Genomic DNA, 27,898 nt, shown 5'->3' with positions numbered 1-27,898 from the left:
GTTCACAAAATCAGGACAGACTTGTCAGAAAATTCTCAGTTGGGTCTTGTATAAAGACAGAAGAGTGACAAAAAGGCAAACTCCCCCCGACACAATCAAAGCTTTAATACTGTGTACACACACGAAGGCAACGGACACGGACAACTATCATGCACAGTTGTTTTCACGCGTCGTGACATATTAGCAGCAACCAGGACAAAACAAGAAGAAGATAAAGTTACATGTGTAGTGCTCCATACAGTACATCATTCGGAGTGCATATTTCAATTATATATATATATATATATATATATATATATATATATATATATATATATATATATATATATATATATATATATATATATATTCCAATCTGCAATAAGTTAGAGTAACAGCTTGTGATTTTCAATTTGTGTATGTGTATGTGTATGTGTGTGTGTGTGTGTGTGTGTGTGTTGTGTGTTGTGTGTTGTGTGTGTAAAATGCGCCTAAGTTAGCAACAGCCAATGAGAAGCTCAGATGGCAGTCGAGGGGTCGCCCTCTTTGGCCCGGAAGCGGCCAACGTGCTCCAACTGACCCGAGTCGGACACGTCGTAACTCGTCTTGTATTTGGCCAGGATCTTCATCAGGGGGCGGAGCTTCAGCCACCACTGCTCCTTGGGGATCCGGTGTCTGAAACAGCAAGTAACTGTATTTATTTCCTGTTTGACGGATCAGGCAGCTGGCAAATGTACTCTTTGAAGGCCTCAAATGGCCTCTTCGAATCTAAAATGGCTGCATATTGTGGGTCTCGTGACTACTAAATTTCACGTTGACAAAAATGAAACTGGCTTGGGAGAATGAACTAAAAATAAAAATAAAAAACAGTTCATCAAGACCCCCTGTGGCCAAAATGCCTAAAATGGCCACTTTGAACCAAAATGGCAGACTTCTTGTGTGTTTTACGGTTTATTGACTTTTTTAAAAAATGTCCACCCCTGACAGACTTGTCTACCAAATTTCACGGTGGTTCTTCAAACTACCATTGAGACTGATTTCTCAATTATAGTTCATTTCAAGGAGAAGTTAATGTATTAAGAACCCCGTCAAAAAATTCTTGAGTCTTTTCAGGCATGGCTTCTTGAGACTTTTTTGAGGGTCTACTCATGACAGTCTTGCCAACCAAATTTCATGTTGATTAGTGAAACATGCTTCAGGGGTTGAATAAAAAAAAATTATGGTTGACTTACCAGTAGGATCCCTCACAATATGACAAGTTACTTACTCAAAATCGGTCTCCTGTTTGAGCTGCGCCACAGGCTGGAAGACCATCGCACGGCGTCTCATACCCAGCAGACAGGCGCTGTCCTCGGAGTTGGCGAATACTCGGCCTGTGTGTCGAAAGATTAAACAATATATGAAGTGTTTGAGTTTCAAGGTTGCTGCTAAGACATCCGCTCCGCCTTTTACCTCCTTTGTAAGACTCCTTCATGGTCTTGGTGAGCCATTGGACTGCTTTAGCTGCCACTTTGGTGCCAAAGTTTCTGTCAAATGGAGATGGAGCGCCACCCTGTGGATTATTTAAGAACATTTAGTGTGTGTCTGTGTGTGCACAGTGGACGTAGAAAGTCTACGCACCCATTATTTGAGTGCCAGATTTTGGGATTAAAAAAAAATTGAGACTGAGATAAATAATTTAAAAAGTTGTTTTGAGTATTAATGTTGCCTTAATACCTCAATTGAAAAAAAAAATCTATATTTTCATTATTTAAAGTAGAAACAAACAACCGAGATAATGAGGTTGTACAAGTACGCTGACCCCCATGGAATTAATTAACCCATCACATATGAACTCAAGTCAGCACGCATGTGCCACCATTTAAAGTGCCTCTCATTAACGTCCAAATTAAGTTCAGATGTTCTCGTAGGCTTTTTTTTTAATCACTATTTACTTTCAATTGAGATGGACACATTCACTTTGGAAAATACTTTTATCATTATGACAATGATGATGATCGTCATCATCCATATTGCTTTTATTTATTATTATTTTTAATTACAAAAACCTGCCATTTGTACACGGGTGTGTAGACTTTTTATATCCGCTGTACATGTGCTGTACCTGCTGCATGTGCCCCAAAATATTCTTCCTGCAGTCAAATACTCCGCGACCTTCCTCAGAGTAAAGCTGGTAGATGAAGTCAGTAGTGAAGTTTTCATTGCAGTTCTCGTTCCTACACACACACACACACACACACACACGCACGTGCATTTTAAAGTGCTCCCCTTAAATGTCCCGGCAGGAAAGGTGCACCTACTTTTCTCGCAGTGCTCACCTAAGCACCAGACCTCTCTGGATGGTGGTCTTCATCTTTTCTGTCAGATGTTCCACGTTACCCTAAAAAGAACAACAACCAGTTTGGCATAGCAATATGAAATTTGGTTTGGTCCGCCTATCACGAGTAGACCCACAAATGGTCATTTACGGCATTGCCAAGGGTGCTTCTAATTCTTTGAAAATTCATCCCCCAGAGCCGGTTTGACTCTGCAACATGAAATTTGTGAGGCATGTCAATCATGAGTTGACTCACCAGTAAGACTTAAGAAGCTTTGCCAGAATAGACACTGCAAGTCTTGCACATTGTTTTGAAGTGGGCATTTTAAAGTCATTTCCAGCTGTTCCACCATATTGTTTTTTTTCCAACTGCTACCCAATTTTTAACGTTTTTTTTTTAATGAGTGACCATAGAACTCGTGAGCTCCACCGGAACCTACCTGCAGGTCTCGGATGTCAATGGGTTCCTCGTAGATGTAGACGGTGTCAGCGCCTGCCGCCAGCCCGCCCACAGTGGCCAAGTAACCGCAGTAGCCCCCCATAGTCTCAATGATGAAGACCCTCCGCTTGGTGCCGCTGGCCGACTGCTTAATGCGGTCGCATGTCTGCCAACAACCAAATCATTCATTTTTTTCAAAAGTGAGAGGGAGCCAAGTCAAGTGGACTAAATTGGGCGGGGGTCATTTCACCTGGTGAATTTCAAAAATACAACTTCATCTGTGCATAAAAATTAAAGTGTCTTTTTTTTTTTACCTGTTGGGACCCATGTGAACAGCCAAGCACAGTTACCATGGCGACATCACATCAACACAACACCAACAAGTCACAGCAGGCAGAGGTCGGAAGTTGCGACGTTACCTCCACAAGGGCGTTGAGGGAGGTGTCGGCGCCGATGCTGAGGTCAGTGCCGGGCACGTTGTTGCTAATGGTGGCGGGCAGTATGCATAGCGGCACGCAAAACTCCTCAAAGTGCTCGCGAGCCTCATACAGCTGCAGGACGGACTCCAGGGCCTGACGGACGCCCGCGTGACTTATTACACTTCTTGTCTGTTTCCATTTGTGAGGCACTTTGTGGCATATTGGTGCCAGTTTATTGTGTGTGTGTGTGTGTGTGTGTGTATCTGTGTTCTTGTGTTTCAATTTTTCAATTTTATGGTGCAATAGTTCATGTGTATATTAATTCTTTTTTTCCCAGCATTTGAGAAGCACAATCAATGGTGTGCGGGTGTGTTCTTGTCTTTCTAGTTTTGTGTAGCATAATCGCGCGTGTGTGTGTGTGTGTCTTTTTTAATTAATTTATTTATTTTTATCTTTGTGGCCTAATCGTGTGCGTGTTCATTTCAGTCTCTGAGTGGCATGATCATGCGTACCTTCTTGTTCTTGCTATCTTGGTGTGGCACAATAGCGTGTTGTAAAATTTTAGCTAGCCCACATAGTGGTGTGCCATTGTGGTTGTGTGTGTGTGTGTGTGTCTTTGTGTTTGCATTGGCTCTCTCCGCTTGACAAGTGAGCTGACGTCCTATTGGCCGAAATTGCTGAGAGCACCGGGTCAGGACGGGGGTGATGGCATCCGTCAACATGTGACCTGATAACAACACGCTCCCGTTTTAGCTAGACTACATGGAAGGCATTCCTCAAACGTTGCTTTCCCACCACATACACGCCCACGCGTTGAAGAACACGACAACCTCCATCCCGCACCCTTGTTCTTTGTCTGCTGTTGACCAAACAGTGAATCCAAGGTCACAAGAACACAACAGTGGGTGCGACTCACTTACCTGAGGTTAGCTTGATGCTACTTGCTCACTTTTGAATTCAATTTAACCTTTTCACGCACCCTAGTAACCTGACAACATCATAAACTGTCCATTGTAGTAACAGTTGTCCCCGAAAGGGTTAAATGACCTTTTTGGCTCTTTTTGTTCTGAGGTCATTGATTTAGCCAAAAGTAGACCCTGCCAAGGAGGCGTAATACTTCTCTGGCAGTTCCAATCAGATCCGATTCGTTCCAGGAGCTGCGTTTTGTTTACAAGCCATCTTTACATCTCAGCATTTACAAATGCTGGTGTTGAAACTAGAAACACTGCAGCAGCTTCGGGTTCTTTGTCATTGTTATCATGCAGTTGTTTTAACCAGTCCAAAAAAAAAATTGGTGTCTGCATCTCTTACATTTGAATAAAACCAACACTTATGGAAAAGTGCAACATTTGATTTCTCTAATACTTAAAATGACCTACTAAGATTTGTCTTTTAATTAATATTAACCCTTTCAGGAACGGCGGTTACTACAGTGGGCAGCTTATCAGGTTATCTGATTACTGTGTGCATGAAAGGATTAAAAATACATCGCAAAACTACAACACCGGACAAATTGTTATTGTAAAAAATGATGTTCTTTTTTTTTTTTTCTTCTTCCTCATTGGCCAGCAGGAAAAGCTGTCATCATGTCTGTCCAGTCGATGAGAAATTAGGATTTTTAAGGGTGTGCAGATCTTAAGTTTTGGGGGTTGAACGGAATACCGATCGAGTACTCTCTGAGTCCACCGAGTGATGATGGACAAATCCACGCGGTGGGAACAGTTTTGAACTGGTGCGGCGCCTGTTGTGAGCTGTCAATCATCAAGCTAGGCAGCTGTGGCGTCGAGCACGACACACACATGCACATGCACACGCGTACGTACGTGCACACGTGCACATGCACGACCATCCCGACTTACATCCGTGATGGCGTTGAGCGCCGTATCGGAACCGATGCTAAGGTCTGAGCCTGGTATATTGTTGGATACCGTGGCGGGGACCATCACCATAGGCACGCACAGCTCGCCATATTTGTCCCGTGCCGCCGAAAGTTCCAGCAATCCCATGTAGGCCTGCAACGGTCACAGCCGGTATCCCGTTGGTTGTTAGGAGCGAGGGGGCGGGGCCACCGACAGGTCCATTTGCGTGGACAAAGAAGATGAAGGCGATGACGTTTACGACTTAAGGCTCATTTATGCTCTAACCCACTTCTGGACTGAGTTTTTAGCTTTGTTTAAATGTTCGACTTGTTTTGGGAGACTTTTTTGTGGCTGTCTTTCTGATGTGCATCAAATCTCATGATGCCAAGTGAATTTTCTCCAGGAGCTGCATTTTCAAAAGAATTCCAATCAAGCCCTACAACGGCCCTAAAATGGCAGACTTCCTGTGACTATTTGGTTCCTTCAGGATTTTTTGTGGGTCTACTTCTATGATAGACATGCCTACCAAATTTCTTCTTGCCAAGTAAAACTGATTTGCAGGGGCTGAATTTTCAAATCATTTTTGGAGCACGATCGAGAGTCATCAAATTTCACTGAGAGAGAGCAACGAAAAAATGCTTGCAATATGTCCATTATTATTATATTATTATTATTTGGGATTACATATGACAATTTGATTTTTTGGTATCATGGTTGACATGCTTAATTTGCATTAGCGGACCACATAAAATGATGTGGCGGGCCAGATCTGGCCCCCGGGCCTTGACTTTGACATCTGTGGTTCAGCATGAATGAGTTTTAAGTGGAATTTGAAGATAAACGCCAAAGATGAGGTCACAGAAAGTTCCAGAAGAACAGTTAGCAGCTAAGCTACACTATCAAAAGGGCTAAAAACAGCAACGATAGCATTGGCTAGTTCAAATTGCGACATAAATGTCATCCACCTGATAGACAGACCAGCAAATCATAGTGGGGTGGCGTGCAATGATGGGAGGAGCCAACGGGTAGAGAGCCAATCACAATACACACACACAAACACAAAACACCCAAAAAAGAGAAGGTTGTACTTCTGTTTTGAAATTATATTCCTAGCTTGAAAGCCGAACGCTGGCTTCAAACTTGAAATGGAAAATATAGTTTGAAGCTCAAACTTGAATTTGAAACCCAATCCCTTGCGTGAAACTACCCATGTCTTGAAACTGAAAAGTGAAACCTTAAACCTCGTTTGGAACCCAAATTTGAAAGCCTAAACTTGTTTTAAAACCCGAACCCCAATTTGAAACCGCAACCCTTACTGGAAGCCATCTTGAATCGCTATTTTGAAAACCTAACTTAAACTTGAACCCTGTCATGAAAAAGCTCACTTTGATATCCTCACTTTTATTTGAAACCTTACTCCGGGTTTAAAACCCTACTTCTGTCCATTTGAGTGTTTGAATTGAAACGCAGCGAGATCGTGTGATATTGTTGTGTGATTGTCATTCACGGCAAGTCGAAGAAGAACTACAATGCAGAAAAATATGTCAAATGAGCAAACGTCTCATAGCAGATCATTTTCTTTAGCATTGTACTTAGCATTAGCTTTGTGCAAGCATTTTGTTTTTCTTTTTTGGCGTGGAGTGGCATTACCTCAAATCCGCCGATGACGAGCAACGCGTTGATGTTGTGGAGCGCCATCTGTTGGGCGATCTGCTCCAGATGTTTCCCGGGAAGTGTTCTGCGTCACAAAGTAGAGCAGAAATCCACTTTATAACATCTCAACATGGTAGATGAACCGACTCAAACTAATTTTTTTTTCTTCAAACTAAGACGACGTCTACCTTTTGGTGCCGAGCAGCGAGCCTCCTTGTCCCGTCCAGCCTCCGACGTCTCCCCACTTGATCTCCTTGATCTGATTAAGGTACGTGCAAATCAATGACAAAAGCAAATCAATCAATAAGATCGCAATTGTTTTTTTTGTTTTTGTTTTTGTTTTTTTTTGAAAACATAACCCTACATTCAAACCTTATTTTGAAAGTTGAATCTTATGTGAACTTGAAACACTTAATTAAGGCTTGAAATCTCACCACCCGAATTTGAAAAACCTTGATTTGGAAGCCCGAACCCTAATCCTGAATTAGAAAACTAAAAACTGAAACATCTCCGATTGGTTTGAAACCCTAATTTCAAATGCTAACTCTGGCTTGAACGCCCAACCCTAGCTTGAAACCACAATCTGAAACCCTCAGATTTGAAACCCGACTTCTGACTTGAAGTTCTAATGACAAACTCAAACTTTGACTCGAAGCCCCAAATCTGTCTTGAATCCCTACTTGAAACCCTGACAGTGGCTTTGAACCTTAATTCCAAAGCTTAACCTTTGTTTGAAACCCAAATCCTGTCTTGAAAACCTAATTAGAAACTTTAACCTTGCCTTAAAATCCCAACCCTGTTTTAAAACCCTATTTCCTCGAAAATCTAACCAAAAACCCCCTAAAACACCTAAAAACACCCTAATTTGAAACCTTAGCCCTTGTTTGAAACCAAAATCTTGGCTTGAAAATCAAACTTTTGAAACTTTAACCTTGCCTTGAAACTGGCTCAAAACCCGAAACCTTTCTTTGGTACCCTAACCGTGTCTTGAAAGCCTAATCTTGGCGTCAAACCCACATTTGAAGCCCTAACCTTTGCTTGAAAGCCAAATTTAAAACACACATTTGAAAGTGTAACCCTTGTTTGAAACCCTAATTCTGATTCTCCAAGTTCTTAAAGTTCTTTCATTATTCATGATCTCATCTGATTCGTTGACATGACGATTCCAAGCTGGGACGTATTATGCGTCCATGCGTCCATGCTCTTCTGGTTATCTGATCTTCTGGCGCCATTTGTCACGCTGACCTGTGAGGAATGTCTCTTCCGCCGAGGTTGAATTTAGCTGCTGCTCATTAGCTCACATGTTAGCACGCTAAGTTTAAAACTCTGACCCCGGGTGTGCTTCGCAGTGCAGAAACTGAGGAAGAAAGACTGCCAGTCGGGTGATGGCTTCGCTTTTGCTTGAGTTCCGGACTGCCGCATGAAATTTTGCTCGGCATGTCGATCATGAGTGGACCCACAAAAATAAAAAGTCTCAAGAAAAACATTGTCGAAAAGATGTCGTAAGGCTGCATTTTGATTTGAAGTAACAATTTTAAGCTCATTTAGATCATTTCCAGGGTTCCTTTGAATTTTTAGAAAATTCAAGCCCTGAAGCCAGTTGGCAAATTTGACTTGCCAACATGAAGGTTGGGGAGCAAATTTATCAAGAGTACACCTAAAAAAAAATTTTAATTCCAAGCTGTCATTTGTGCCATTGGGGCAGGCTTTGTTGACAAAACCGAAAATCCTTCATAAATCAACGCTTTAGCCTGATCTAACTCCACATCTGCCAATCTCTTACCTGACCCTTATAGAATCCCTCGAAGCCGTCGCTCACCGCAAACATTTTGTGGCCTTCGGTAATGCCCACCCGGACGGCGGAGCGCACGGCGGCGTTCATCCCGGCGGCGGGTGCCCCGACATTCAACACGGCCACGTTGAAGGAGCTCTGAAAAACAACAACACGGGTACTTGTCGTTTTTCAGATGATGAAAACGGCCAGATTTGCAATTGTCTATGCTGACCATCCCAACTTTAACTGGGAGCAGAACCAGGCCCGCATGTCCTGATCGGGGCATGCAATCGGCTGCATGCTGCCACAAGATGCAACCAAGCAGCAGAGATTCCAAAACCGTCACTCAAAAGCACACGCCTCAAGGACACACACATCCGATGTGTGGTTGAGGCCCATTTTGGCACTCGCGTACGATACGATCGTGTTTCTCATCGCGCAAACCAGACCCCCAAGCATCTTCGCGAGTGGCCCGAGCGCAAAGCAAATGTGAAAAAAGGAATGCGTCCAGACAAAACTGTGTCAAGCGTGTGAGAGCACAGCCGGCTAGCAGCGATTGCTAACGTGCGAGTCTTTGCATGTCTGTCATTTACCATGCAAAGACGAAAAACACGGACTCGGCAGCATTGGGCACGTCCGACCGATTGTGTTGTTATACAGCGGAGCCGCCAAAACGGAAGCGAAAGATAACGTAACTAAAACGACTCACCTAACTCAAGCAATTGCTACAATTTGGAATTTTAGTGAAATGTGTGTTTTCTTTGGTTATCGTCATCATTTGGTTCCCTTTTGTGATGGCATAAAAACAACAACAGCAACAAGACAACATTAAGACAAAGATATAAACAAAAAAAACAACAACACAAAACAAGACAAACTCAACACAACACAAAAATTTGAGGAATCAACACAAATAAAAGAACACAAAAATACACATAAAGAAAACTCCAAAACAAACAATGAGAAAAAAAAGAAAATGGGACAAAGATTAAAAAAAAAAAATTAAAACAAACTTTTTTTTCACTTTGGAGGTTCCACTGTATTTAAATCAGCTCAAATTGAAAAGATAAAACTTTAGGTTCTAAGTGTCTGGAAAAAAGAAAAATAAAAGCCCCGCCCCTCCTTCCTCATTGGCCCTGTTAGTGTTACAAACAGCGCCCATAATGCACCTGTGTAGGAAGTACCTTGATGGGCTAACATTAAAAGGTGTCACAGTGGCTGAAGGGGAAACACATTACGTTTCACTTGTTATATTTTTTCAAGACATCGTACACATTTTAAGCCACGATCATGAAGTACGCATGCTTACATGTGGAAGCTCCGAGTCAGTCTTGTGGTTGCAGAGAAGTCGGTAAGTGCTCAGGTTGTTCTCAAAGCTCCTATAAATGAAGACAGACGCGCAAAAAGAAAAACATTCAATTGTAGACACAAAATAGAAGTCAGGCGTGCATGAAATACGAAATCATGTGTTGAATATCATTCCTGTGAGCAAACATTTTCAGAAGGCCTCGCTTAGTCATTTTGTTTTTAAGTACGATTACTTAGAAAAAAAAACAAAATGACATAAGGAATGTTATGAAGTTGAAGTTATTGGCACACTTTTTGCTCCAATTCAATGGACATGGTACTGCTGGTGTGTGTTTCTTGATGGCAGGGGGGGGGGGGCAGTATGTGTGTGTGTGGTGGCCACAAAAGTTGCCTGAGGCTCCTTCTCGTGGCAGTTGACATATTTTCTATTCATCATAAGTGATAATAATAAAAAAAAAAAGAAATACCTGCCACGCAGTCTGACTGCATCCTCAAACTTCTTTTCGTCCATAGCCTTCTGCACTTCCTGTGTCTGAAGACACACACACACGCACACACGTTACACTTTGGGTTGACATTACTATTACTGTATGGAAAATATCCCCTTACGCATTGATGCATCTGAAAAATTGTGTATGATGTGAAGGACCAGTTTGAAAAATTGATTGGAAGCGGATCGTAAAATGAATGAATGAATGAAAAATTAATCATTGTAACATATTGTCATTTAACTGAATCTAACTCAGGGACTGTTGACGAATAATAATAATATTTTCAAATCCACACAAGGGTCCTGGCTATGCTAGAGCCTATCCCAGCTTTCTTCTGGCAGCAGGCAGGGGGGGACCCCCTGAACTGGTTGCCAGGCAGTCTCACACTGAGGAACAGTCATCCGGGCTCGCACTCACACCATGGGACCATTTAGAGTGTTTCATGAACCTGCCATGCATGTTTTTGAAATGTGGGAGGAAACCAGAGGACCCGGAGAAAAGCCACGCAGCCACGGGAAGAACATGCAAACTCCTCACAGGAAGGCCTGGAATCGAACCGTGCACCTCTGCACTGCGAGGCCCGACGTGCTCATCAGTCGACTACCCTGCTGCACGGTCTGTACCGTATGTTTCCAATCGGATTTCAGCAAGTTGCTTTTTCATCAAATGTGATCGAATCACGTATCTAATCTCACCGTGAGTGAGATGACAATTAAATTGTTGGGGAATGGTATTGCATGTAAACTCAAGCAAATCATATGGCACCACGTCATATGGTCGCATTCTGCGTGTCTTCTTCCAAGTTGATATCGTGCCACGTTCAGCGTGTGAGGCACGTGCCGTTGCCATGTGGATGATGTCATCGTGTGGCCACAGAGCCCGATGGGGCCCAATGGGGCCCGATGGGGCATGGGCCGGTCCTCTTACCATCTGCACGCACTCCATGAGGGGCAAGCGCACGGCCTGGTTGCCCACAAGTGACACCACGCAGGCTGGTGTGCCGGGAGAGGCCTCCAGCAAGGCCAGCACCGCCTCCACCCCCATACGACTGGCCTGTAGGGGGCGGTCAAAGGTCATGCGTTCGGCATTTAGCATAAAAAAACTGAACCTTGATTTTTTTTTTTTTTTGTGACAAGAGCAAGGCATCGTACCAGGATCCTGTCGAAGGCAGATGGGGTTCCTCCCCGTTGCACGTGGCCCAGGATTGTCACCCTGGTATCGAAGCCCAGGTTGCGCACCACCAGCTGCCAGTCACACCAGCAAATTGGCCGCGCGTGTTTGTCTACGCGTTCGAAATTTGTCGAGGACTTACGTCTTTGATGTAGTCGGGCGTGATGGGTTTGTTGTGGCAGTCGATGGCTCCTTCAGCCACGATGATGATGTTGAGTCTCTTTTTGTCAGCGCGGTTCTGCCATAAAACACAAGCCGTGAAGGCTTTTTTTTTATTTTATGGTCTGGTAAAATAACATTGGAGACATCATCTGGCTCTGTGGTGCAATGGATAGCGCGTTGGACTTCTAGGTTGTTGAGAAAGAGGCAATTCAAAGGTTGTGGGTTCGAGTCCCACCAGAGTTGACTTTAAGATGACTTGTACTTCTTACATGTAACCTTTTTCAACTGCAATCTTGACATTTTAAGTTGTGTTATGGTAAAATTTTAGTAGCATGTCATCAGGCTCTGTGGCGCAATGAATAGTGTATTAGACTTCGTCCCGAAACTCCTTACGATACATGGCCGTTTTTTTCGGCCCAAAACGCCTGAGTGTACATGGTCTTTTTTATCGCCCCATAATGCCTTACTATACATGGTCCTTTTTTTCGGCCAAAAACGTCTTACTAAACATGGTCGTTTTTTTCGGCCCAAAACGCCTTACTATACATGGTCTGGGTTTTTTTCGGCCAAAAACGCCTTATGATCGTATTTTTCGGCCCAAAATGCCTTACTATACATGGTCGTTTTTTTCAGCCCAAAGCGCCTTACTATACATGCTTGTTTTTTTTTTGGCCAAAATGCCTTACTATACATGGTCGGGGGGGGTTTCGGCCAAAAACGCCTTATTATCCATGGTCGTTTTTTTCGGCCAAAAACGCCTTACTATACATGTTCCGGGGGGGTTTTGGTAAAAAACGCCTTACAATACAAATACAAACTAGCATGTCATTAGGCTCTGTGGCGCAATGGACAAGCGCGTTGCTCTTCTAGGTTGCTGAAAAAGAGGCAATTCAAAGGTTGTGGGTTTGAGTCCCACCAGAGTCGATTTCATCATGATTTGTACTTCTTGCATGTAACCTTTTTCAACTGAAACCTTGGAATCTTCAGTTGGCGGTATGGTAAAATTTTAGTAGCATGTCATCGGGCTCTGTGGCGCAATGGATAGCGTGTTGGACTTCTAGGTTGTTGAGAGAGGCAATTCAAAGGTTGTGGGTTCGAGTCCCACCAGAGTCGATTTCATGTTAATTCGTACTTCTTGCATGTAACCTTTTTCAACTGCAATCTTGGCATTGTTAGGTTGTGGTCTGGTAAAATTCAGCTTTGCATGTCATCTGGCTCTGTGGCGCAATGGATATTGCGTTGGACTTCTAGGTTGCTGAAAAAGAGCCAATTCTAAGGTTGTGGGTTCGAGTCCCACCAGAGTCGATTTCATGATCATTTGTACTTCTTGCATGTAACCTTTTTCAACTGAAATCTTGGAATTTTAAGTTGTGGTATGGTAAAATTTCAGTAGCATGTCATCAGGCTCTGTGGCGCAATGGATAGCGCGTTGGACTTCTAGGTTGTTGAGAGAGGCAATTCAAAGGTTGTGGGTTCGAGTCCCACCAGAGTCGATTTCATGATGACTTGTACTTCTTGCATGTAACCTTTTTCGAACTGAAATCTTGGAATTTTAAGTAGCGGTATGGTAAAATTTTATTTGCATGTCGTCAGGCTCTGTGGCGCAATGGATAGCGTGTTGGACTTCTAGGTTGTTGAGAAAGAGGCAATTCAAAGGTTGTGGGTTCGAGTCCCACCAGAGTCGATTTCATGATGACTTGTACTTCTTGCATGTAACCTTTTTCGAACTGAAATCTTGGAATTTTAAGTCGCGGTATGGTAAAATTTTAGTAGCATGTCATCAGGCTCTGTGGCGCAATGAATATTGTGTTAGACTTAGGTGCTAAACGCTTTACTATACATGTTTTTTTTTTTCCGGCCCAAAACGCCTTACTATACATGGTCGTTTTTTGACGGCCCAAAACGCCTTACTATACATGGTCATTTTTTTCGACCCAAAATGCCTTACTATACATGGTCAGATTTTTTTTCGGCCCAAAACGCCTTACTATACATGGTTGTTTTTTTCAGCCCAAAATGCCTTACTATACATAGTCGTTTTTTTCGGCCCAAAACGCCTTACAATACATGCTCGTTTTTTTTCGGCAAAAAACACCTTACTATACATGGTCGTTTTTTTTGGCCCAAAACGCCTTTCTTTTCATGGTCGTTTTTTTTTTCCGACCAAAAACGCCTTACTACACATGGTTGTTTTTTTCGGCCCAAAATGCCTTACTATACATGGTCCTTTTTTTGGGGGCCAAAATGCCTTACTATACATGGTCGTTTTTTTCGGCCAAAAACGCCTTATTATACATGGTCGTTTTTTTCGGTCAAAAACGCCTTACTATATATGGTTGTTTTTTTTTCGGCCGAAAACGCCTTACTTTTCATGGTCCTTTTTTTCGGCCAAAAAACGCCTTACTATACATGTTCGGGTTTTTTTCGGTAAAAAACGCCTTACAATACTAATACAAACGAGGATGTAATCAGGCTCTGTGTCGCAATGGATAGCGTGTTGGACTTCTAGGTTGCTGAAAATGAGGCAATTCAAAGGTTGTGGGTTTGAGTCCCACCAGAGTCGATTTCATCATGATTTGTACTTCTTGCATGTAACCTTTTTCGAACTGAAATCTTGGAATTTTAAGTTGGCGGTATGGTAAAATTTTAGTAGCATGTCATCAGGCTCTGTGGCGCAATGGATAGTGCGTTGGACTTCTAGGTTGTTGAGAGAGGCAATTCAAAGGTTGTGGGTTCGAGTCACACCAGAGTCGATTTCATGTTAATTTGTACTTCTTGCATGTAACCCTTTTCAACTGCAATCTTGGCATTGTTAGGTTGTGGTCTGGTAAAATTCAACTTTGCATGTCATCTGGCTCTGTGGCGCAATGGATAGCGCGTTGGACTTCTAGGTTGCTAATAAAGAGGAAATTCCAAGGTTGTGGGTTGAAGTCCCAACAGAGTCGATTTCATGATGATTCATACTTCTTGCATGTAACCTTTTTCAACTGAAATCTTGGAATTTTAAGTTGCGGTATGGTAAAATTTTACTGACATGTCATCAGGCTCTGTGGCGCAATGGATAGCGCGTTGGACTTCTAGGTTGTTGAGAAAGAGGCAATTCAAAGGTTGTGGGTTCGAGTCCCACCAGAGTCGATTTCATGATGACTTGTACTTCTTGCATGTAACCTTTTTCGAACTGAAATCTTGGAATTTTACGTAGCGGTATGGTAAAATTTTATTTGCATTTCGTCAGGCTCTGTGGCGCAATGGATAGCATGTTGGACTTCTAGGTTGTTGAGAAAGAGGCAATTCAAAGGTTGTGGGTTCGAGTCCCACCAGAGTCGATTTCATGATGTCTTGTACTTCTTGCATGTAATCTTTTTCGAACTGAAATCTTGGAATTTTAAGTAGCGGTATGGTAAAATTTTATTTGCATGTCATCAGGCTCTGTGGCGCAATGGATAGCGCGTTGGACTTCTAGGTTGTTGAGAAAGAGGCAATTCAAAGGTTGTGGGTTCGAGTCCCACCAGAGTCGATTTCATGATGACTTGTACTTCTTGCATGTAATCTTTTTCGAACTGAAATCTTGGAATTTTAAGTAGCGGTATGGTAAAATTTTATTTGCATGTCATCAGGCTCTGTGGCGCAATGGATAGCGCGTTGGACTTCTAGGTTGTTGAGAAAGAGGCAATTCAAAGGTTGTGGGTTCGAGTCCCACCAGAGTCGATTTCATGATGACTTGTACTTCTTGCATGTAACCTTTTTCGAACTGAAATCTTGGAATTTTAAGTAGCGGTATGGTAAAATTTTGTTTGCATGTTGTCAGGCTCTGTGGCGCAATGGGTAGCGTGTTGGACTTCTAGGTTGTTGAGAGAGGCAATTCAAAGGTTGTGAGTTTGAGTCCCACCAGAGTCGATTTAATGATCATTTGTACTTCTTGCATGTAACCTTTTTCAACTGAAATCTTGGAATTTTAAGTCGCGGTATGGTAAAATTTTAGTAGCATGTCATCATGCTCTGTGGCGCAATGAATATTGTGTTAGACTTAGGTGCTAAACGCTTTACTATACATGTTTTTTTTTTTCCGGCCCAAAACGCCTTACTATACATGGTCGTTTTTTGACGGCCCAAAACGCCTTACTATACATGGTCATTTTTTTCGACCCAAAATGCCTTACTATACATGGTCAGATTTTTTTTCGGCCCAAAACGCCTTACTATACATGGTTGTTTTTTTCAGCCCAAAATGCCTTACTATACATAGTCGTTTTTTTCGGCCCAAAACGCCTTACAATACATGCTCGTTTTTTTTCGGCAAAAAACACCTTACTATACATGGTCGTTTTTTTTGGCCCAAAACGCCTTTCTTTTCATGGTCGTTTTTTTTTTCCGACCAAAAACGCCTTACTATACATGGTTGTTTTTTTCGGCCCAAAATGCCTTACTATACATGGTCGTTTTTTTGGGGGCCAAAATGCCTTACTATACATGGTCGTTTTTTTCGGCCAAAAACGCCTTATTATACATGGTCGTTTTTTTCGGTCAAAAACGCCTTACTATATATGGTTGTTTTTTTTTTCGGCCGAAAACGCCTTACTTTTCATGGTCCTTTTTTTCGGCCAAAAAACGCCTTACTATACATGTTCGGGTTTTTTTCGGTAAAAAACGCCTTACAATACTAATACAAACGAGGATGTAATCAGGCTCTGTGTCGCAATGGATAGCGTGTTGGACTTCTAGGTTGCTGAAAATGAGGCAATTCAAAGGTTGTGGGTTTGAGTCCCACCAGAGTCGATTTCATCATGATTTGTACTTCTTGCATGTAACCTTTTTCGAACTGAAATCTTGGAATTTTAAGTTGGCGGTATGGTAAAATTTTAGTAGCATGTCATCAGGCTCTGTGGCGCAATGGATAGTGCGTTGGACTTCTAGGTTGTTGAGAGAGGCAATTCAAAGGTTGTGGGTTCGAGTCCCACCAGAGTCGATTTCATCATGATTCGTACTTCTTGCATGTAATCTTTTTCAACAGAAATCTTGGAATTTTAAGTTGCGGTATGGTAAAATTTTAGTAGCATGTCATCAGGCTCTGTGGCGCAATGAATAGTGTGTTAGACTTAGGTGCTAAACGCCTTACTATACATGGTCATTTTTTTCGACCCAAAATGCCTTACTATACACGGTCGGATTTTTTTTTCAGCCCAAAACGCCTTACTAAACATGGTTGTTTTTTTCAGCCCAAAATGCCTTACAATACATGGTCGTTTTTTTCGGCCCAAAATGCCTTACTATACATGTTCATTTTTTTCGGCCAAAAATGCCTTACTAAACATGGTCGTTTTTTTCAGCCCAAAACGCCTTATTATACATGGTCGTTTTTTTCGGTCAAAAACGCCTTACTATATATGGTTGTTTTTTTTCGGCCGAAAACACCTTACTTTTCATGGTCCTTTTTTTCGGCCAAAAAACGCCTTACTATACATGGTCATTTTTTTTGACCCAAAATGCCTTACTATACATGGTCGGGTTTTTTTGGCCCAAAACGCCTTTCTTTTCATGGTCGTTTTGTTTTTTTTCGACCAAAAACGCCTTACTATACATGGTCGTTTTTTTCGGCCCAAAATGCCTTACTATACATGGTCGGATTTTTTTTTTTGGTCGTTTTTTTTGGCCCAAAACGCCTTTCTTTTCATGGTTGTTTTTTTTTTCGACCAAAAACGCCTTACTATACATGGTTGTTTTTTTCGGCCCAAAATGCCTTAGTATACATGGTCGTTTTTTTTGGCCAAAAATGCCTTACTATACATGGTCGTTTTTTTCGGCCCAAAATGCCTTACTATACATGGCCGGATTTTTTTTTTTGGTCGGTTTTTTTGGCCCAAAACGCCTTTCTTTTCATGGTTGTTTTTTTTTTCGGCAAAAACGCCTTACTATACATGGTTGTTTTTTTCGGCCCAAAATGCCTTACTATACATGGTCGGATTTTTTTTCGGCCCAAAACGCCTTAGTATACATGGTCGGTTTTTTTGGCCAAAAATGCCTTACTATACATGGTCGTTTTTTTGGGGGCCAAAATGCCTTACTATACATGGTCGTTTTTTTCGGCCAAAAACGCCTTATTATACATTGTCGTTTTTTTTCGGTCAAAAACGCCTTACTATATATGGTTGTTTTTTTGTGGCCGAAAACGCCTTACTTTTCATGGTCCTTTTTTTCGGCCAAAAAACGCCTTACTATACATGGTCATTTTTTTCGACCCAAAATGCCTTACTATACATGGTCGGGTTTTTTTGGCCCAAAACGCCTTTCTTTTCATGGTCGTTTTGTTTTTTTTCGACCAAAAACGCCTTACTATACATGGTCGTTTTTTTCGGCCCAAAATGCCTTACTATACATGGTCGGATTTTTTTTCGGCCCAAAACACCTTAGTATACATGGTCGTTTTTTTTGGCCAAAAATGCCTTACTATACATGGTCGTTTTTTGGGGGGCCAAAATGCCTTACTATACATGGTCGTTTTTTTTCGGCCAAAAACGCCTTATTATACATGGTCATTTTTTTCGGTCAAAAACGCCTTACTATATATGGTTGTTTTTTTTCGGCCGAAAACGCCTTACTTTTCATGGTCCTTTTTTTCGGCCAAAAAACGCCTTACTATACATGTTCGGGTTTTTTTCGGTAAAAAACGCCTTACAATACTAATACAAACAAGGATGTAATCAGGCTCTGTGGCGCAATGGATAGCGCGTTGGACTCCTAGGTAGTTGAGAGAGGCAATTCAGAGGTTGTGGTTTCGACTCCCACCAGAGTCGATTTCATGTTAAGTTGTACTTCTTGCATGTAACCCTTTTCAACTGCAATCTTGGCATTGTTAGGTTGTGGTCTGGTAAAATTCAGCTTTGCATGTCATCTGGCTCTGTGGCGCAATGGATAGCGTGTTGGACTTCTAGGTTGCTAATAAAGAGGCAATTCAAAGGTTGTGGGTTGAAGTCCCAACAGAGTCGATTTCATTATGATTCATACTTCTTGCATGTAAACTTTTTCAACTGAAATCTTGGAATTTTAAGTTGCGGTATGGTAAAATTTTAGTAGCATGTCATCAGGCTCTGTGGCGCAATGAATAGTGTGTTAGACTTAGGTGCTAAACGCCTTACTATACATGGTCATTTTTTTCGACCCAAAATGCCTTACTATACACGGTCGGATTTTTATTTTCGGCCCAAAACGCCTTACTAAACATGGTTGTTTTTTTCAGCCCAAAATGCCTTACAATACATGGTCTTTTTTTTCGGCCCAAAATGCCTTACTAAACATGGTCGTTTTATTTCAGCCCAAAACGCCTTATTATACATGGTCGTTTTTTTCAGCCCAAAATGCCTTACTATACATAGTCGTTTTTTTTTTCGGCCCAAAACGCCTTACTATACATGCTCGTTTTTTTCGGCAAAAACACCTTACTATACTTGGTCATTTTTTTCGACCCAAAATGCCTTACTATACATGGTCGTTTTTTTTTGGCCCAAAACGCCTTTCTTTTCATGGTCGTTTTTTTTTTTTTTTTCCGACCAAAAACGGCTTACTCTACATGGTCGTTTTTTTCGGCCCAAAATGCCTTACTATACATGGTCGTTTTTTTCAGCCCAAAACGCCTTATTATACATGGTCGTTTTTTTCAGCCCAAAATGCCTTACTATACATAGTCGTTTTTTTTTCGACCCAAAATGCCTTACTATACATGGTCGTTTTTTTTTGGCCCAAAACGCCTTTCTTTTCATGGTCGTTTTTTTTTTTTTTTTCCGACCAAAAACGGCTTACTCTACATGGTCGTTTTTTTCGGCCCAAAATGCCTTACTATACATGCTCGTTTTTTTCAGCCCAAAGCGCCTTACTATACATGCTCGTTTTTTTTTGCCAAAATGCCTGGTCGGGGGGGGGGGGGGGGGGGGTTCGGCCAAAAACGCCTTATTATCCATGGTCGTTTTTTTCGGCCAAAAACGCCTTACTTTTCATGGTCCTTTTTTTCGGCCAAAAAACGCCTTACTATACATGTTCGGGGGGGTTTTCGGTAAAAAACGCCTTACAATACAAATACAAACTAGCACATCATTAGGCTCTGTGGCGCAGTGGACAAGCGCGTTGGTCTTCTAGGTTGCTGAAAAAGAGGCAATTCAAAGGTTGTGGGTTCGAGTCCCACCAGAGTCGATTTCATCATGATTTGTACTTCTTGCATGTAACCTTTTTCGAACTTAAATCTTGGAATTTTAAGTTGCGGTATGGTAAAATTTTAGTAGCATGTCATCAGGCTCTGTGGCGCAATGGATAGCGCGTTGGACTTCTAGGTTGTTGAGAGAGGCAATTCAAAGGTTGTGGGTTCGAGTCCCACCAGAGTCGATTTCATGTTAATTTGTACTTCTTGCATGTAACCCTTTTCAACTGCAATCTTGGCATTGTTAGGTTGTGGTCTGGTAAAATTCAACTTTGCATGTCATCTGGCTCTGTGGCGCAATGGATAGCGCATTGGACTTCTAGGTTGCTGAGAAAGAGGCTATTCAAAGGTTGTGGGTTCGAGTCCCACCAGAGTAAACTTTAAGATGACTTACTTTTCATGGTCCTTTTTTTTCGGCCAAAAAACGCCTTACTATACATGTTCGGGCTTTTTTTCGGTAAAAAACGCCTTACAATACAAATACAAACAAGGATGTCATCAGGCTCTGTGGCGCAATGGATAGCGTGTTGGGCTTCTAGCTTGCTGAAAATGAGGCAATTCAAAGGTTGTCGGTTCGAGTCCCACCAGAGTCGATTTCATCATGATTTGTACTTCTTGCATGTAACCTTTTTCAACAGAAATCTTGGAATTTTAAGTTGCGGTATGGTAAAATTTTAGTAGGATGTCATCTGGCTCTGTGGCGCAATGGATAGCGCGTTGGACTTCTAGGTTTTTGAGAAAGAGGCAATTCAAAGGTTGTGGGTTCGAGTCCCACCAGAGTCGATTTCATCATGATTCGTACTTCTTGCATGTAACCTTTTTCAACAGAAATCTTGGAATTTTAAGTTGCGGTATGGTAAAATTTTAGTAGCATGTCATTAGGTTCTGTGGCGCAATGAATAGTGTGTTAGACTTAGGTGCTAAACGCCTTACTATACATGGTCATTTTTTTCGACCGAAAATGCCTTACTATACATGGTCGTTTTTTTCGGCCCAAAACCACCTTACTTTTCACGGTCCTTTTTTTTCGGCCAAAAAACGCCTCACTATACATGGTCATTTTTTTCGGCCCAAAACGCCTTACTTTTCATGGTCCTTTTTTTCGGCCCAAAACGCCTTACTTTTCATGGTCCTTTTTTTCGGCCAAAAAACGCCTTACTATACATGGTCGTTTTTTTCGGCCAAAAGCGCCTTTCTATATACATGGTCGTTTTTTTCGCCCCCAAAATTCCTTACTATACATTGTTGGGTTTTTTTCGACCCAAAATGCCTTACTATACATGGTCGTTTTTTTCGGCCCAAAAACGGATGTGAATCTCAGCACTGAGGACGATTCGATACACATCACGATCCACTGCCAGCGATGCGATACTTAAACGATACATGGAATTTTCTGGCGATACGATGCGATACGTTTCACTGTCGTCACGATGCGATACGATTCGATACACATTAAGTTCAAATCAATGCGATCCGATACGATACAATGCAATTTGTTGCGATATTGTGCAATTAAACATGATGCAAATAAGCAAAGAAAAAAAGCTTTTAAAAAGATGGAATTCAGTATTGTATTACAAAAAGGATACCACTTTATTCCTTATAAAGAGTAGAACTTGTAAAACAACTTATTTAAGCCCTTTCACAATTGGGTTTTGTGCAAAGAAAATGTAAACAATTTGGCACCTGAGACTCACAGCTGTTGCTATAGTGTAAACACAAACAGACTATTCTCACCGAGTGTCTTATATGAAATATAATAATAATATATATATATGTATATGAATCTCTAGCGCAAGATGTCCACCCATCCACTGTAAGTGCAACTCTTTGCGCACTGTTCAGCGACACAGTAATCTCACTTCTCACTTTGTTGTACACATCGGGAATATGTTTGTAAGTGAACACAGACCTGTCTGGTATTTTATACCTGGGTTCCAAAACGTGCACGAGCTGTCTGAAACCCTCGTTGTCCACCACGCTAAGGCTGGAGGTCCTTGCATATGAAATAAGCAGTGGCCTTAGTTATAGCCATTGCGCGGTCACAGTGAGTTGCAAGGGCACTCCCAAAATAAGAGGCGATTTTTTTCTGATCCTGACCTGGTTTACCAAGAGTTTCTCCGGTGTCCGACGAGGAACTGGGCGGGGAAGCGGGGGAGCGGGAGGGAAACTTGTCGGTGATCTGGTGCCATCGTTTTAAGTGGGTCTGCATATTTGTGGTTCTGCCGTTGTATGGCTTCTTAGTGCGACATTCCTTGCAAATTACGGAGGTTTTATCAAGCTTTCCGACTTTCTTTTCGAAGCCGTAGTATTTCCAAACATAAGATTTGAATGTTGTGGCTGCATTAAATATAGTAGTTTCCTTGCTGTTCCGTGCGCTAACTTCCATAATGTTTCGCTTGTTGTGTACTGGACTGTATGTGATGCACGGCTACCGTCCGTATTCAACACAAAACGCAAAGCAATGATGGTGCATTCATTGCGCCTAGGAAAGGGCAGATATGTGACGTTTAACATGAATAAAACGGCGATTGAATCGGATTTTACCGATACCCATCAATGCATCGTGATGAATCGCGATTTCACCGATACCCATCAATGCATCGTGATGAATCGCGATTTCACCCGTCAATCGCGTCGTACCCAGTGAATGAGCCGATGCACTCGGATCGCGGACGTGCGCATCGATGTATCGATTAATATCTATTATTTTCCACACCCTTACTTACTATACATGGTCGTTTTTTTCGGCCAAAAGCGCCTTTCTATATACATGGTCGTTTTTTTCGCCCCCAAAATGCCTTACTATACATTGTTGGGTTTTTTTCGACCCAAAATGCCTTACTATACATGGTCGTTTTTTTCGGCCCAAAAATGCCTTAGTATACATGGTCGTTTTTTTCGGCCAAAAACTGCCTTACTATACATGGTTATTTTTTTCGACCCAAAATGCCTTACTTTTCATGGTCCTTTTTTTCGGCCCAAAAACGCCTTAGTATACATGGTTGTTTTTTTCGGCCCAAAACCACCTTACTTTTCACGGTCCTTTTTTTCGGCCAAAAAACGCCTTCCTTACTATACATGGTCATTTTTTTCGGCCAAAAACGCCTTACTATATATACATGGTTGTTTTTTTCTGGCCCAAAACGCCTTACTATACATGGTCCTTTTTTTCGGCCCAAAATGCCTTACTAAACACGGTCGTTTTTTTCAGCCCAAAATGCCTTACGATACTTGGTCCTTTTTTTCAGCCAAAAATACCTCACTGTACAAGGTCGGTTTTTTTTTCGGCTAAAAACGCCATACTATACATGGTCTTTCGTCCCAAACCACTCTTTTTGACCATTTAGATTTGACTTTTTTTTCTTCCAAGTCGTTTTGTGTGCGTGCTTTACCTCAGACAGCTTTTGGCACATGTTTTCCTCCCAGCCGTCTTCAGGAGGCATTTCAGGAAAAAACACCCAGTCTGCTCCACAGGCCAGAGCGCTGACCAACGCCAAGTATCTACACACACCACATAATTAGATGTGATACAGTATGGCCACTCCGCGCCAGTTGTCATCTGCCCTGTCTAAGCACGTACCCGCAGTGGCGACCCATCACCTCCAGGACGAAGGTCCTCTGGTGGCTAAACCCAAGGTGGAAAGTCAAAGGAGCGAGTCAAGCGAGCGAAGGGCAACAAGATGGCGGCCAAGCGTGCGTTTGCGGGCGGACCTCTGAGCAGTAGTCATGATGGCGTCCACCACTTCGATGATGCGGTGCAGCGCCGAGTCAGTTCCGATGGTCATGTCGGTACCGCAAAAGTCGTTGTCGATGGAGCCCACCATGCCCACGATGTGCAGGGCCGAGTTGCTGCGCGCCGCCTCCTCACTGATTGCTCCTGCCACAGCAACATTCGTATTAATAGCATCCATCCATCCATGTTCTAATCCGCTTTCTCCTGACAAGGGTTGCGGGGCATGCTGGAGCCTATCCCAGCTGTCTTCGGGCAGTAGGCGGGGGGCACCCTAAAGTGATTGCCAGGGCAATTACAGGGCACACGTGGACGAACAACCATCTGCGCTCACATTCACAACTAAGGACACTTTCGAGTGTTCCATTAACTTGGCGTGCATGTTTTTGGAATGTGGGAGGAAACCAGAGTACCCGGAGAAAACCCACGCAGTCGTAAGGAGAACATGCAAATGCCACACAGGAAGGCCAGAGCCTGTGAGGCAGACGTGCTAACTAATGGAGCACTGCGAACTCTTTTTGTTGTTGTTTTTGCATTGCAGTCACCTTTTAACTTGAGGAAGAGTGCTTGCTTTGACTGCGAATGGTAGTGGGATTCATGCCCACATTCTCGATGTGGTTGACGTTGTCAATAACATACAATACTCTCCCTTTTCAGCCACATTTCAACTACTGTCACCACCTACCTTTTTTTGTAGTTATTAGAGCAAAAAACAAATGGATACCCACATTCTCCAAATGGTTGCTGTTGTTCTAAATCACCAGTAAAGGCCTGACTCACCCTTCTGCAGTAGCTCGTCCAGAAGACCGCTCCACTCCTCCCGGAAGAGATTGGCCCCGGTCAGGCTTCCGTCTCCACCGATGACACAAAGGTTGGTGATGCTCTTCTGCACCAAGTTGAGGGCCGCCTGAAGGCGGCCCTCACGGGTGCGGAAGGCTTTGCAGCGGGCGCTGCCGATCACCGTGCCGCCCTGGGAGCAGAGGTAGGAGGGAGGGGGTGCACCCGTGGCCAAAGGTCAAGAGGACGCATTTTCTACGTAGCTGGTTACGGACATGTGATAGCTGTGTTGCGCTCACCACTTGCAACATGCTAGAGACACTTTCCCATGACGCCTCCCTGATGTTGTTGCCGCCATCCACCATGCCCTGGTAACCCTGTGGGACACCACAATTGTCAATTTTAATATTATTTTTATTGTCACTGTTACTTTTTTTTTTTACTTGGAAAAAAAATCACAATCAACTTTTTTCACTGTCACATTTTTAAAAATCATTGTACTAGTACACATAGTATTCCAGTGGTTAAATGTGGATAAGATAATAACAGGCGTAACAATAGCGCATCTGACTCAAGATCAGGTTGCATGTTCAAATCACATCAGGATCAAGGAAGACCTTTCTTTTAAAAAATGTCAACATGAGAGATCATTTAGGACTAAAGTGGCTTGCGGCCTTAGAGGACTTGTGTTCGATTCCACTGAAAAAAAGGTCAGATGAAATTTGGACACCGGGATGTTGTTCATTTTCATTATCTTGGGGGATTTAATCATGTTGGATGGCGGTCCTGATTTTGTTGGTCTGGATAATCAAATCACTGCATTGAGTCAGCAGAAACACTAACATACTTAAAACATTTATTTTGTGAAAAAGAAATGCTATGTGCCCGCCAAAGTAAAAGTGGAGTCCAAGCAAGAGGAAGAGGAGGCAAGCAAGTGCGTGTTTGGAGTCTCATGGGAGGAAAAAGTGGAGTCAGGGAGGATCAGGACATTGATCCAATTAGCAATTCAATCAACGTTCACACCAGGACGGTTCTTAAGACTCAACACTTCACTCGCGACTTGGGCCCCTTTTCACATCTTTTTTTCCCATTTTCCATCTTGTCCAAACAGGTTCGCTTATTTTACAACAATTTCTCATGCTCACTTTTTCACAATGGCACTTTCTTACATTTTAACAATGCGATTCTTCACATTTTCATCACCGTTTGCACATTTTTAACAATGTCATGGGGTTTATTTTCTCCGATTTTTTAAAAATGATGTCACTTCTCTTTTTGCCATGTCATTTTATTCAGTGCGTCATTTCCTCCCCACTTTTTAAATGTGATCGCCTTGTTGTTACTTTTCATCTCACACTACGACTGTGTTCTGTTGTGTTTCTGTCTGACCTCATATATAAAGTAGACTTTGGCTCCCACGTAAATTCCCATGCGGACCACAGCCCGGACCGCTGCATTCATCCCTAAAGGAACAAGCAGACGATTTAAAAATAATGAAGCATGAAATCACGCACACATTGGATTAGCAGATTAAGAATTGACATTTATTTAATATCGTGTTGGACTATATGTGTGTGTGTGCGTGTGTGCGTGTGTGTGTGTGTGTGTGTGTGTGTGTGTGTGTGTGTGTGCGTGCGTGCGTGCGTGTGTGCGTGCGTGCGTGTGTGTGTGTGCGGTCCCTTTCCTCGGACACTTGCTGCTTCTCACGTAGGCGCTGCGTCGCTTTCCGTCGCTTTCCTTTTCCAGAGCGCGCGTTAAGGTGCCTAACACGGCGCCGCCAGAAAACGTATGCCTTCAGCGTAAAAGGCCATCTATGCCAGGACTAACATCTTGTATCTTATTTTGAAAGTTACCTAACGGAAAATAGTGTATTTGACGGTGCCAAATGACACATCACGACTCATTCTCCGCGCGTGACATGAATTCTTAGCAGGTACAGAAAACATGTCATTTGTTTAAAATGAAAAAAAAGGATTGACTATTTTAACGTTTATTTTGTGCGCAAGTGCAAATCAGTTTCCTCATCTACGAACGTATTTAATATATCTGTTTTATTACAAATAGCACTTAGTGATGTAGACGTATACAAACTCGTTACAAGTGTGTGCGCGCGCGCACGTGTGTGTCTGCTAACAATGCTATTGTATAGCCTTCCAATAAAACACTATTTAAGAACCACTGCAATGCTCACGAACGTTGAACACTTATATTTATCGATAGTAAAAAAACAATATTAATTATTAATTTTAATAAGTGTACTTAGTCTGGCTTTTTTTTTTTTTGGTGCTGTCTTACACACCTACTTCCACCATTTACTTGCTGCAGAGATGACATGGTTCCATTACCTTGTCCTAATCATGTGGACGCAATGTTCTTCTTCGACGTGATTTTGTGACAACACCAAAGAAACCCCACACCTCCGAACGAACATCTTGTACATCTGTTGCTGTAATGGGGGGCGGTTACCGGGGTTACGCAAATTTCCTATTAATGGAAAAGTATGTCGCTTCGATGCAACGAGAAAATACAACATGAGTAATTATGAAAAGATTGCGGTACAATAAAGAGGCGAAAATACATTATTAATAAAGAGGATGGAGGAGTGTCCGCCCTACCGCCACCCCACAAATTTGGAGATGCGGCGGCACTGTCCGATAATGGAAGCCGGCAAACGCGTTTCTCACCTTGGGCATCTCCGCCACTGGTAAGCACCGCGATGGACTTTCCTTGACCGGACAAGTTCTCGAAGAGTTTGCGGGTGTCTTGTCGCTTGGGGGCCGACATGACTTCGTTGGACTCCTTCCTGCTCGAGATGTCCTCCTTCTCTTGTTGGTCTCCCGCAGGTTGTAGACAGACAGCAGTGACTACCGGATGGAGCGGGCAAGCGGGACCGACTGCAGTGGGTGCCGCCCCCTTTTTCAAAGCTACAACTTTGGTTAAGATGGCTCACCACGCCTTTGCGAGGCAACCCAAGAACAAATGGAGAGAAGCAAGGAAATAGAGTTTAAATGCAATACACACGTGTGAGTAGCAGACATAAACGTGATTTTAGAACCATGTCATTCATGTTTATGTTTATTCGAGATTTGATATGTCCGAGGAAGAAAATCCGAGTAATATTTTTTGCCTCTTTCCTTCGTTATAATTTGTTGGTAATCCTCTTGGCCAATGACGGCAGGGCTTGTGTGTGAGTGACACTTATGCTAGCCAATTGACGTCAACGTCTTTTTTATGCGTTTTGGCGTGTGCGAGTTTGTGAGTGTGCGACGTGTGATTGACAGGAAGTTTAGCCAATGGGGCTTCTAGATCCTAAGTTTGTGCCAATTGTTTGAAAAAATAGTATGGATTGTATTTTTGACTTGTTGAAAAGTTTCAAAATGAGTTTTAAAGCATGCGCAATGCAGACATGTGACTTGTGCGAGGCCATTGTGAGCACTTGGCAGCAGGCCAGCTGAGCACCATTGTCATAACACAAAGAAGAAGAAAAGACGACTGTCATGTCCCAATCGCGTTCATGACGAACAGAATCAAAAATTCAAGTCAAGTTGACTCAGAAGGAAGTAGTGTGTGTGTCGTATCGCTCGAGTGGCAGGCGGGAACACGTTTGGCAACGATATGGCTTTGTGATTGGA

At 42.6% G+C, this 27,898-nt stretch overlaps 1 protein-coding gene and 16 non-coding genes across 20 annotated transcripts; 16 read left to right on the top strand and 1 right to left on the bottom strand.

Annotated features, from left to right (window-relative positions):
- Positions 1-84: 84 nt before the first annotated feature.
- On the bottom strand, positions 85-27,186 carry LOC127615992 (ATP-dependent 6-phosphofructokinase, platelet type-like). Of its 4 annotated transcripts, XM_052087391.1 has the most exons (23): positions 26,951-27,186; positions 25,656-25,729; positions 24,566-24,643; positions 24,270-24,459; positions 23,471-23,636; positions 23,340-23,384; positions 23,152-23,260; positions 11,552-11,647; positions 11,391-11,483; positions 11,167-11,292; positions 10,216-10,280; positions 9,750-9,819; positions 8,450-8,596; positions 6,855-6,925; positions 6,664-6,751; positions 5,014-5,166; positions 3,155-3,307; positions 2,737-2,901; positions 2,298-2,359; positions 2,084-2,195; positions 1,432-1,531; positions 1,247-1,352; positions 85-654 (listed from the first exon to the last, which is right to left on the bottom strand). In XM_052087391.1, the coding sequence occupies exons 1-23, from the start codon at positions 27,048-27,050 to the stop codon at positions 498-500; spliced, it is 2,526 nt and encodes an 841-aa protein (XP_051943351.1). In that variant the 5' UTR covers positions 27,051-27,186; the 3' UTR covers positions 85-497. The 4 variants fall into 4 exon arrangements, with proteins under 4 accessions (XP_051943351.1, XP_051943349.1, XP_051943348.1 ...); XM_052087389.1 differs by lacking the exon at positions 5,014-5,166 and having other exon boundaries at positions 26,951-27,185; XM_052087388.1 differs by lacking the exon at positions 3,155-3,307 and having other exon boundaries at positions 26,951-27,184.
- trnar-ucu (transfer RNA arginine (anticodon UCU)) lies at positions 11,723-11,814 on the top strand. The gene is given in 2 exon segments: positions 11,723-11,759; positions 11,779-11,814. It is a non-coding gene; the product is annotated as a tRNA-Arg (tRNA).
- trnar-ucu (transfer RNA arginine (anticodon UCU)) lies at positions 12,595-12,684 on the top strand. The gene is given in 2 exon segments: positions 12,595-12,631; positions 12,649-12,684. It is a non-coding gene; the product is annotated as a tRNA-Arg (tRNA).
- On the top strand, positions 12,975-13,064 carry trnar-ucu (transfer RNA arginine (anticodon UCU)). Its single transcript is given in 2 exon segments — positions 12,975-13,011; positions 13,029-13,064. It is a non-coding gene; the product is annotated as a tRNA-Arg (tRNA).
- On the top strand, positions 13,164-13,255 carry trnar-ucu (transfer RNA arginine (anticodon UCU)). Its single transcript is given in 2 exon segments — positions 13,164-13,200; positions 13,220-13,255. It is a non-coding gene; the product is annotated as a tRNA-Arg (tRNA).
- On the top strand, positions 14,235-14,324 carry trnar-ucu (transfer RNA arginine (anticodon UCU)). The gene is given in 2 exon segments: positions 14,235-14,271; positions 14,289-14,324. It is a non-coding gene; the product is annotated as a tRNA-Arg (tRNA).
- On the top strand, positions 14,615-14,706 carry trnar-ucu (transfer RNA arginine (anticodon UCU)). The gene is given in 2 exon segments: positions 14,615-14,651; positions 14,671-14,706. It is a non-coding gene; the product is annotated as a tRNA-Arg (tRNA).
- trnar-ucu (transfer RNA arginine (anticodon UCU)) lies at positions 14,806-14,897 on the top strand. The gene is given in 2 exon segments: positions 14,806-14,842; positions 14,862-14,897. It is a non-coding gene; the product is annotated as a tRNA-Arg (tRNA).
- On the top strand, positions 14,997-15,088 carry trnar-ucu (transfer RNA arginine (anticodon UCU)). Its single transcript is given in 2 exon segments — positions 14,997-15,033; positions 15,053-15,088. It is a non-coding gene; the product is annotated as a tRNA-Arg (tRNA).
- On the top strand, positions 15,188-15,279 carry trnar-ucu (transfer RNA arginine (anticodon UCU)). Its single transcript is given in 2 exon segments — positions 15,188-15,224; positions 15,244-15,279. It is a non-coding gene; the product is annotated as a tRNA-Arg (tRNA).
- On the top strand, positions 15,379-15,468 carry trnar-ucu (transfer RNA arginine (anticodon UCU)). The gene is given in 2 exon segments: positions 15,379-15,415; positions 15,433-15,468. It is a non-coding gene; the product is annotated as a tRNA-Arg (tRNA).
- On the top strand, positions 16,448-16,537 carry trnar-ucu (transfer RNA arginine (anticodon UCU)). The gene is given in 2 exon segments: positions 16,448-16,484; positions 16,502-16,537. It is a non-coding gene; the product is annotated as a tRNA-Arg (tRNA).
- Positions 18,273-18,362, top strand: trnar-ccu (transfer RNA arginine (anticodon CCU)). Its single transcript is given in 2 exon segments — positions 18,273-18,309; positions 18,327-18,362. It is a non-coding gene; the product is annotated as a tRNA-Arg (tRNA).
- trnar-ucu (transfer RNA arginine (anticodon UCU)) lies at positions 19,660-19,752 on the top strand. The gene is given in 2 exon segments: positions 19,660-19,697; positions 19,717-19,752. It is a non-coding gene; the product is annotated as a tRNA-Arg (tRNA).
- Positions 19,852-19,941, top strand: trnar-ucu (transfer RNA arginine (anticodon UCU)). Its single transcript is given in 2 exon segments — positions 19,852-19,888; positions 19,906-19,941. It is a non-coding gene; the product is annotated as a tRNA-Arg (tRNA).
- On the top strand, positions 20,042-20,133 carry trnar-ucu (transfer RNA arginine (anticodon UCU)). Its single transcript is given in 2 exon segments — positions 20,042-20,078; positions 20,098-20,133. It is a non-coding gene; the product is annotated as a tRNA-Arg (tRNA).
- On the top strand, positions 20,448-20,539 carry trnar-ucu (transfer RNA arginine (anticodon UCU)). Its single transcript is given in 2 exon segments — positions 20,448-20,484; positions 20,504-20,539. It is a non-coding gene; the product is annotated as a tRNA-Arg (tRNA).
- Positions 27,187-27,898: the final 712 nt, after the last annotated feature.

Source organism: Hippocampus zosterae, chromosome 15, assembly GCF_025434085.1.
Source record: "Hippocampus zosterae strain Florida chromosome 15, ASM2543408v3, whole genome shotgun sequence".
NCBI classification, from domain to species: domain Eukaryota; kingdom Metazoa; phylum Chordata; class Actinopteri; order Syngnathiformes; family Syngnathidae; genus Hippocampus; species Hippocampus zosterae.
The sequence above is the reverse complement of the archived record's forward strand: the minus strand, read 5'-3'. Positions and strand labels throughout refer to the sequence as shown.